This window comes from Arachis hypogaea, chromosome 15, assembly GCF_003086295.3.
Source record: "Arachis hypogaea cultivar Tifrunner chromosome 15, arahy.Tifrunner.gnm2.J5K5, whole genome shotgun sequence".
NCBI lineage: Eukaryota > Viridiplantae > Streptophyta > Magnoliopsida > Fabales > Fabaceae > Arachis > Arachis hypogaea.
In genome coordinates, this window is record NC_092050.1 from 51,706,886 (window position 1) to 51,717,663 (window position 10,778).

Below are 10,778 nucleotides of genomic sequence, written 5' to 3' on the forward strand. Positions count from 1 at the left end.
AAAACAAGTATTTATTTCATGTTCTTTTACTTTTTACAATTAAATCTGAGAATTATTGATATCCTGACTAAGAGTTACAAGATACCCATAGCTTACTTCAAGCCGACAATCTCTGTGGGATCGACCCTTACTCACGTAAGGTATTACTTGGACGACCCAGTGCACTTGCTGGTTAGTTGTGCGGAATTGCAAAAGTGTGATTCTGATTTCGTGCACCAGTACTCATTGTTGGCCACCATGTCTATGAGATCATGTGCCTCTTGAGTAGTTTTCATCATTTGCAAAGATCCTCCTGATGAATAATCCAAAGCTTTCCTTGAAGGTAAGGACAGGCCTTCATAGAAATTCTGCAACTCCACCCATTCACTGAACATTCCTTCTGGAGACCTTCTGATTAGAGCTTTATACCTCTCCCAAGCTTCATACAATGATTCTCCTTCTTGCTGTCTGAAGGTTTGCACATCAGTTTTTAGCTTGATGACTCTTTGGGGTGGATAGAATTTGGCTAGAAATTTGCTAACCAAATCATCCCAACTGGTGATGCTCTCTTTAGGGAAGGTTTCTAACCAATGTGTGGCTTTGTCCCTCAGTGAAAATGGGAATAACAAGAGTTTGTATATGTCAGGGTTGACTCCATTGGTTTTGACAGTGTCACAGATTCTCAAAAACACAGAGAGGTGTTGGTTTGGATCTTCAGCAGCACTTCCTCCACACTGACAATTATTTTGAACCAGGGTAATCAGTTGAGGCTTGAGTTCGAAGTTATTGGCATGGACATTGGGTGTTAGGATGCTGCTCCCACAATTTCTTGGGTTGGGGATAGTGTACGAGGCTAAAAATCTTCTCTGAGGCTGGCCATTGTTGTTGGCCACACCATCAGGTCGATTTGGTATATTATCCTCCATCTCTTGATCCTCTTCTCCTGATACCTCTTCTCCAATAACTCCCTTCCCTCTTGCTTCTCTTCTTCTTCTTAAAAGTGTCCTCTCTGGTTCAGAATCGAAAGAGGTGGACTCACCTCTTCTCCCTCCTGGCATAAAACACACACAAAACCAGAAACCAAAATAATTCACTCTACTGCTAGAGTGAGGTTAATGTTAGCTTAAAAAAAAACTTAAACAATTAGTGTGCTTTGTAACAACCCTAGATTTTGAAAATCAAATAATTAGTTATTTGTGATTTATTTTATTTGATGATAATTTTATTTTAAGAAAATTATTTTACTAAAGGTAATTAAACATAGTTTCATGATAATTAAAGTTTAAATTAATTAGAATTCTTATATAATTTTTATTGAATATTTGATATAATTGAAATTATAATGTTAGTAATAGAAAAATAAGAAAGAATTGTACCGTTCAATTTAAGTAATTTTTATTATGAATGAATTATATATGTTCTATTTTATTAATTTATACTCTTAGAGATTAATTTACTAGAAATAATTAGTTTGATTTTTATAAATAGTTTAAGTTTAAGTTAATTAATGTTTAAGTACAATTTTTATTATAATTAGTTATTCTACACAAATTGAAATTAGAGTTTTGATAATAGAAAAATAATAAAAAGTTATATCATTTAATTTGAATAATTAATATTGAGTTTAAACTATATTTTATAATTATATGATTAATATGCTTATTTTATAATTTAAACTAGAAATAATTAATTCAACTTAGCAATATGTTGATAAATAATATTTCTAAATATTTTTAATAGAGTATGTTTGATTTTAAAATTACTCCACCCTTCAATTTTATCAAAATATCTATTCATATCTATCCATATTACTTTATAAAATCCCTAATTTCTAACCCTAATTTCCAAATTGAATCAGAAACCCTAATTCTTAATTTCAAACCCTAACCCTTCCACCCTCACCATCCCTCAGCCGTACCCCACCCCCCTTCCTAAACACAACACGCACAAACAAAAGAAAGAAACAGAGAAATGAAAAAGGGAGAACAGAGGGCTTGGAATCGAAGAGGAGGGAGACGCCGTCGTCACCTCCGTCGGGTGTCACCACCGGTCATTGCTGCTGAGCCGTCGTCGGAAACGGAACCGCGGAGAGAGAGAGCCATCCAGCCGCCTTGCTAGAGCCGTCGTTTCTGCGCCGTCGCCGTCGTCAGCCCCGCGAGCTGCTACCCGCATCACTGCTGTCGGGAGGGAGCCAGTGGGAGAAAGGGAGAGACGAGCGCAAACTAGATCGGGAGGGAGAAGCCGCCGTTTCTGGTAGCTGCCGTCGCGTCGTCGCCGTCGCCCTCACTACGCTGCCATCGTCCTCGTCACGGAGCCAGCCGCCACTGGAGGAGGAGCGCTCGCCAGTTTTACTTCTGCTTCTAGTTTTTGGAATGTGATAAGAAGCCACCGCCACTACTGGAACTGTTGGTTTTGTTGCTCTGTCCTTGCTTTAGATCCGCTCTGAGGCGTTACCATTGCTGTTTGGCTGACACTGAGGCTTTTCACTGCCACCGGAGCTGCTCAAGACCACCACTGTGGCTGCTATGGGAACAGAGCGGGTGCCAAAACCGGACAGAGTGCCACTATTGTTGATTAGAGATGCCAAAACTACTGCTGCTGCTGTGGATTTGGAATACTGGGTGTGTTGCGTTTAAATTCTGCAAATTTCGACACTCTGAGGTAGGGGATTTAACGTTTTTTAATTTAGAATGCCCACCAAGTTATTTGAATAAGTGCAAATGGTTAAAAATGGTTTAGAATTTCTTAATTGTCATGAATGACCTGAAATGCATTTGAAATTTGTTAGTTGTTGTGAATATTTTGAGCTGTGACTAGAATTAAATGCGGCTGTGAATGGTGATTCATTTGATAATACTTGTTAAATTGAAATTTGATGAGTTAACTATTGAAAAGTTGTCGTAATGATAATTGATGAACTGAGTTAGATTTGTGTTTGGTTTGGGATTATTGTGATGATGGTTGAGGTTGTGAAATTTGGAGTAAGTTTGATGATGTGTTAGTGCTTCAATTGGATTATTGAATTCAGGTTAAGGCTGTGAATGTCTTTGGGCTTTGTTGTGAGTGTTTGAAGTTGTAATTGATATTGTGTTCTCTGATATGGATGGAATTGTTGAAAAGTTCTGACTCTATGTGATTATACTGAATTAGTTGAGTTGTGTGGCTGAAATTATGATTGGAATGATTGAGATTTTTGATTGGAACTTTGGTTGAATTTGTTGATTTTGTGAGATTGAATTATAAATTGTTTGATGAGAGATTATTGTGATTTCTGTATTTTGATGGGTCAAATTGAAACTATTGCTGTTGAGTTGGTTTATTGTAATGGGTTTAGTTAGTGATTAATTGAAGTTGGGCTTAAGGAATAATTGGAAGATTGAATCTTAAAATGTTGAACTAGTTGCTGAAAATCTAATTTTTGAGATTAAAAGATGACTTTGGAAGTGAATCAGTTATTCAACGATAATCGAAATGATATGAGAGTAAAGGCTGAGTAAACTGTAATTAAAGTTGTTGTTGGGATTCAATTTTGGGAAGTTTGCATTAACTATTGAACTAGTTAAGATTTTTCAAAGTTAAAATGTAAAACTTGATTTTCTGCATTACTTTTAAATGAAGCCGGAGACTTTGAAAATCTAAAACTAATTCTGTGATGATCGGAATTGCGTGGGACTAAGTCTGGAATAAGCTTTGGAATATAGGAAGCTGGACTGGTGAATTTGAGGCTTTTTCATTAAGTTTATGATTTATGGTAAATTTTTGAATTAGGAATGCCAAATCTGGTTTTTTGCAGGACGCTTAAGACAGCAGCAACTTGTCTCCTCTATTAAAATTTCTCCAGTTTGAATTTTGAAATGGAACCAATTTTAAATGAAACTCTGGTCCTAGTACTTTAATTTCATAAAAATTTAGAATTTTTAGAGTTGTGGTTTTAAAGATATGAATTTTTAAAGTAAGATGTATTAAGCATTAAAAATTAGGTTTTGTTTTCTAAGTCAGTAACTTTGAGCCTTTATAATTTTTAATTCTGGAATGATATTGAGATGAAACTAATTGGATCTGAAATTTGAGTATGTTTAGTATATATGATTTAAATTTCAGGGTATTCCATGTTTTAATAAGTGAGTTAGGGGACTTGGAAGAGGTTATGTTCAATGATTTATAAAACAGACTTCAGCAGAAAATTACCTAACTTCGAAGCTACGTAACGCCTTCGTTAAAAATGGTATGACCCTGGAACCAATTGAGAAAGAAATTTGGATAAATTATATTTAACCACATTAATTTTGAATGTGGTTGGATTTAATTTGGATTTTATATAAAATTTCGAATATTGTACGCTGCTGTTGTCTTCTGGTTTTAAGGTACTACAGAGCAGTCACGGTTTTGCTTATATTCCCGAAGCTAGAGCCAGCGAAAAACTGTGATTTTTGGTTTAATAGAAAGCTTAATCCGAGACGGTCGCATGGATACAAGGTTTGCATAATTCCGAATTCGTTTGATATTTTAAAAATAAAACTGAAATTAGACTGCCGATGTTGTTTTGGTGATTACTTGGATATGGGATTTGAGAAATAGATTTTCTATACTATTATCAAATGTTTTTGAGAATATATTGTTGTGGCAATTGTTGATAAAGGTTTAATGAGATGTTGAAAAAGAGGGAACCCGTACGGGTGGCTAAGTCCGAGTTTTAGGGGAGGTGCTGCCGAAATTTTATGAAAATCTGAGGTTTCATTTGAAAAGTTATTTTAGAAGCTTTGAATTTGGAAAATTATATTACTTGAGTTTTATTTAGTTAAGAAAGGAATTATAATATTTTGAGTTCGATTTACCAATGAAAAGTCTGTATAGTTTTAATGACAGAAAAACAGACAGAGATTAGTGAACGAACTAGGGCAACCTAGTTAGTCCTTGAATTGCGACTAGGGTTAGGTATAATATGAAAAGTTAAAATGTTTCAGTATAAACTTAATGAACCTATACCTGGGACAGGCTAACTATTCATACCGAAATTTACATAAGCTTTAAATACATACGTTAAGCAGAAAAATCAGAGCAGAGTATAGAAACACAGAGCATAGAGTAACCAGAGTAAAGTAAAGAGATAAAGAGAAGGAGAGTAACATAGATATAAAGGAAAGAGTAATCAAAGAAAAGTAAAGAGATACAGAAAACAGAATAACCAGAGCAGAGTAAAGAGATACAGAGAAAAGAGAAACTAGAACAGAGTAAAGAGATATAAAGAGAAGAGTAATATAATAAAGAGATATTTATATATATATTAGTTGCTTAATGCAACCCAGAGCTATATTTATATATATTAGTTTCTTGATGCAACCCAGAGCTATATATATATATATATATATATATATATATATATATATATATATATATTAGTTGCTTGATGCAACCCAGAGCTATATTTAATATATATTAGTTGCTTAATGCAACCCAGAGCTTCTGTAGGGAAACTAAGTTACCTACAGCTATTTTTTGCTTCTCCAGAGCAGAGCAGAATATATATATATTTTCCTGCAGTAAGCAGAGGATGTCTCAGATGAGCAGCTATTATTATATGCGCATTTATTTAGGAACGGAAAATCGTATCCGGAAAATCGGGATTACTCGTGACCGGGTAAATGTCGGGATTGCGGGCAGCCAACTGACACGTGAGCTCATGGCCTGCTTAGAACAGACATGCATCATATTGTTTGTGCATATGCATTTGATTGTGTTGCTTGTCTTATTTCTTTGTGATTGTGCTGCTTGTCTTGGTGACTTGCTTGTGTGTTTGATTAGATATTTTTGTTGATGCTTTGAACTTAGTGAAGTATTGAGGAATGGTATTTTTGAAGTGAGGTTTGTGTATATTATTTATGTTGCTGATTTACTTAGTTATTGTGATGGTTGAGGAATGTTATTTGTAGCTGAAGAATTGCTAATGCGGTTGAGACTTTATTTAAGTAATATGATTTAAAGAAAGGGATTTAAACGGTTTCAAGTAAGTCTTAAGAAATTTTGAAAAGGTTTGATAAAGAAAACTACATTGGAAACTGGAGTTAATTATTTGCATGTTAATCATTACTTTTACGGCATTCCCATTCCCTACTGAGAACGTGTGATTTGTTCTCACCCCAAAATCTTCCACCCTTTTCAGTGATACAGGTTCAAAGACTCAGTTTGAAGCTGCGGGTGATTGTTAGACCTTATTTATGAGTTAAGTTTTTGAATTGAGTTGCTTTCATAGAATTCCCTCGCCTTTGTTGCTTAAGATCTTATTTTATAATGAGGGATAGGAGTTGTATCTAAGTTACACCTGAATTTATTTGTATAATATTTACTAATAATTATATGATTATTATTATTTGGTGATGCTTGATATATGATTTGATGAATAAAAACAAAATTTTTTGGCATTTTCTATAAAACTGAATCGCGATATCGAACTAGAGGCTCAATAGTAAATAGTTAATAAAGGAAAGCAGGTTGGTAACACCTTACTTTTGGTACGATCATGACGTTCTGGAAGTTGGGTCGTTACATGCTTGACAAAAATAAAGAAAAAGTGCTTAATCTAGATTATCACCCTACCTAATCATTGTAAATCTAAATCAATCCCCGGCAACGACGCCAAAAACTTGATGGAGGGAAAAACGATTCCACACAAACTCACCGGTAAGTGTACCGGGTCACATCAAGTAGTAATAACTCGCAAGAGTGAGGTCAATCCCACAGGAATTGATGGATTGAGCAATAACTCGCAAGAGTGAATAGTTGATGATTTGAGTGAAACTTGATTTACAGAAGTAAAATTGCAAGAAAATAAAAGGGAGAGGGTAAATTGACAAAATCTTAAGGTGTAGAAGAAGTAAATTGCAGAAACTTAAAGTGCAAGAAAGTAAAAGAGCTGAAACTTAAATTGCAAGAAAGGTAAATAATTGAGACTTAAAGTGCAAGAAATTTAAATTGCTGAATCTAAATTGACAAGAAAATTTAATTGCATTAAGAATAAAGGGATTTGGGTATTGGGATTCAAATTGAACTAGAAAATTTAAATTAAAGTAAATCAGAGAACTATGAGATGTAGAGATTCAAATCTGGATCTCAGTAGCAAAACAGAAATGGAAAATTTGCAAAGGAATCAAAATGGAGTGAGAACTTGGATCAGATCTAAAATCTTAAAGAGAAATCAACAATTGCCTTCAAATAACAAAACAAAAAGGAACTCAAATCTCAATTGCTCTCTTGACCAAAGCTGAAAAGAAGAAATTGTAGAAGAAGTTAAATGAAAACAGAAAAGAAGATTCAGATTCAAAGTCCAATTCTTAGAACTATAAAAAGGAAAAGCAAAAGATGATTCTCAGTTGAAGAATCTCAGTAGTGTTCTTCAATCTAAGTTCAAAGATCAAAACAGAAAATAGAAGTTGCAGAAGAAAGAACAAACTGAAAGAAAACTTAGATCTAATCCCCAATTCCCCAAATTCAAAAGAAAATTTAAATGAGAGCCAAAAGTAAAAGTAAAACAAAAATGTGAAGTAAAGGTCCTTCTCAAATCAAAATTGCTCCTATTTATACACTTTCTATTTTCAGTCATCAGAACTTGGAGTGGGCTTTTGTTGATTTGGATTTGGCCTTGAATAAGTGGATTTGAGGTGCTTGGTGGCTTGGATCTCCTCCCAGTGGAGCGCTCAGTGCATGATTTGAGCACTACGTTCACTTTGCTTGCATGCTTCCTCACGTGCCAATTTTGGTGTGCAATGTGCCTCCTCTAGCGCTCTCTTTTTGAGCGCTGCGCTCACTCATTGAGCGCTCTCCCTTGGCTTCTTTGAGCGCAGCACCATTTAGTGCTCCCTTGCTGAGCACTACGCTCAAATTTTGAGCGCTGCTTCCTTGGTGATGGCACAAGCTTTATCACCCAAGCTTGCAATCCACGAAAACGTTGAAAAAGTGAGCGCCACGCTCTAATTTTGAGCGCTACCCCTTGGTGCGTGCCTTCCTTGAGCGTTGCATTAGTGAACTCCACGCTCACTCATTAAGCATTGCACCATTTGGTGCGTTGGATGGCCTTGCCTAGCGCTCCCTTTTTTAGCGCTGTGCTCTCCTTTTGAGCGCTCTTTAGTGTGAGATGCACAAGGATTCCTCCCCAATTGTGAAAAGCACAAAAAAGGTGCAAAAGTGAACGTCACGCTCACTAGAGAAGTGAACGCTAGCTACTTTGCCTCCTCCTTTCTTCATTTCTTCATTTCTTCACCTTCAAGCAACCAAACAAGCAATCAAAGTCTCACCAAAATTATAACGTCATTGCATCATTCATAAAATCAATTAATTCTAGCATAATCCTTATGATTTTGTGTAAAGTAAATGATGTTTGATTGATTCAAAATAATCATGGAAATCCACTCCAATCACTTACTTATTGTGCAAGAAGGTGCATAAAACTTAATGAAACAAGTGAAAAATGCTTGTAAAACTAGCATAAGATGACTTGCCATCACTTAAGCGTGGGTCGCGATTGTGCCCTTGGCATGAAATGGGCACAAAGTGGGCATAACTCTCAGGTTTTACTACCAGAGAGTCCAAAATACGCAATCGACGCGTACGTGTACCGCACGCTTACGCGTGGATGCCTTTTTTTTTTCCATATACATGAGGAGGGTCAATTATAGCACAAATTGGTAGTGTATGCTAAAGGAATCCAAAACATCAAAATCCTCATGTAACACTCAACCTTAAGCATTTCTTCACATCTCAATGCAATCAAGCCATTATCAATGAATTCCTCATGAGGAATTTAACACAAGAGTCAAGCAAAAATCAACCATACTATAGACAAGCTCACAAATCAAGCAATCACAAAAGTCACAAAAATTCAAAAGAGCTAAATGCAAGAAACTATACACAAAGGTAGATCATACCATGGTGGGGTGTCTCCCACCTAGCACTTTTCTTTAACATCCTTAAGTTGGACGATCATGAGCTCAAATCTCCTCGCCTTCAGGTGCGTCCTCAAGAAGGAACACCTCAACCTCTTTGTTGCTTTTCATCTTCTCTCCATGGTATAGCTTCGGACGAAGACCATTCACTTTGAAGATGTTGGGGCTTGAAGGGTGCCTTAGGTGGTAGACCCCATATGGTTCGGCCTTCTCCACTCTATAAGGGCCTTCCTACCTTGATCCCAACTTTTCGGGCATCAACCTTAACCTAGAGTTATAGATGAGAACTAGTTCTCCAGCTCTAAACTCTCTCCTTTTTATATTTCGATCATGAACCGCTTTCATCTTCTCCTTGTAAAGCCTTAAATTCTCATAGGCTTCCAATTGAAGGTTCTCAAGCTCTACCAATTGTAACTTCCTTTCGACTCCAACCCAAAATCCTGTGTTGCACTCTTTTACGGTCCAGTACGCTTTATGCTCTATCTCCACCAGAAGATGGAAAGCCTTCCCATAGACCAACCGGAATGGGCTCATACCAATCGGCGTCTTGTAAGCCGTCCGGTAGGCCCAAAGCGCATCACCGAGCTTGGAACTCCAATCCCTCCTATGAGGCTTTACAATCTTTTCCAATATGCACTTGATTTCCCGATTGGAGACTTCGGCTTGGCCATTTGTTTGTGGGTGGTATGCCGTGGCCACTTTATGGACGATGCCATACTTCTTCATTAATCCTGCCATTCTTTTGTTGCAAAAATCTGAGCCTTGATCACTCACGAGTGCTCGTGGTGATCCAAAGCGGCTAATAATGTTATTCCGAACAAAAGAAAGAACCACATTAGCATCATCGGTTCGGGTTGGAAGCCTCCACCCACTTGGAAACATAGTCAACGGCTAAAAGAATATATATGAAACCATTAGAATTTGAAAAGGGCCCCATGAAGTCGATACCCCAAACATCAAAAATCTCGCAAAACATCATTGTTTATTGGGGAATTTCATTCTTCTTAGAGATATTTCCACACCTAAGACATTGTGGACAAGAACTACAAAAGAGAGATGCATCTTTGAAAAGTGTAGGCCACCAAAACCCACAATCCAAGACCTTCCGAATAGCTTGATGCTCAGATTGTGGTATGCACCTTCGAATTACTTGATCGGAACCACATCTCCATAAGAATTGGTCATCCCAAACATAGTATTTGGATTCGCTTTTAAGCTTATCTTTTTGATGTTGAGAAAAATTGGGAGGAAAGGTGCGAGCAACCAAGTAATTGGCAATAGGTTCACCTCGGATATTGCTAGCAAGCCCTTAAGAGGAAATGTATCATTAATAGGAATGGAATTGCCCTTTTTGTGCTCAAGGCGACTCAAGTGGTCCGCCACTAAGTTTTGTGAACCACTCCTATCTTTGATTTCTAGGTCAAATTTTTGCAATAGCAACAGCCATCGGATCAACCTTGGTCTGGATTCTTTCTTGGCCAACAAATATTTCAATGCCGCATGATCCGAGTACACTACTACGTTAGAACCAAGTAAATATGCCCGAAATTTATCCAAGGCAAAGACAATAGCTAACAATTCTTTCTCGGTGGTAGTGTAATTGGATTACGCTCCATCTAAAGTCTTAGAGGCATAGGCAATGACATAAGGAATTTTACCTTCGTGCTGAGCTAGCGCCGCTCCAACCGCATAGTTTGAGGCGCCACACATGATTTCGAATGATCTAGTCCAATCCGGTCCTCTCACTATGGGAGCTTGGGTCAAAGCAATTTTGAGCTTGTCAAATGCCTCAATGCACTCTTCACTCAAATCAAATTCTACATCCTTTTGCAACAATCGAGAAAGAGGTAGTGCCACCTTACT

At 36.9% G+C, this 10,778-nt stretch overlaps 1 protein-coding gene across 1 annotated transcript; it reads right to left on the reverse strand.

Annotated features, from left to right (window-relative positions):
• Positions 1-9,146: 9,146 nt before the first annotated feature.
• Positions 9,147-9,653, reverse strand: LOC112748571 (uncharacterized). The gene has a single exon (XM_025796799.1). The coding sequence runs from the start codon at positions 9,651-9,653 to the stop codon at positions 9,147-9,149; it is 507 nt and encodes a 168-aa protein (XP_025652584.1).
• Between the last annotated feature and the right edge of the window lie 1,125 nt (positions 9,654-10,778).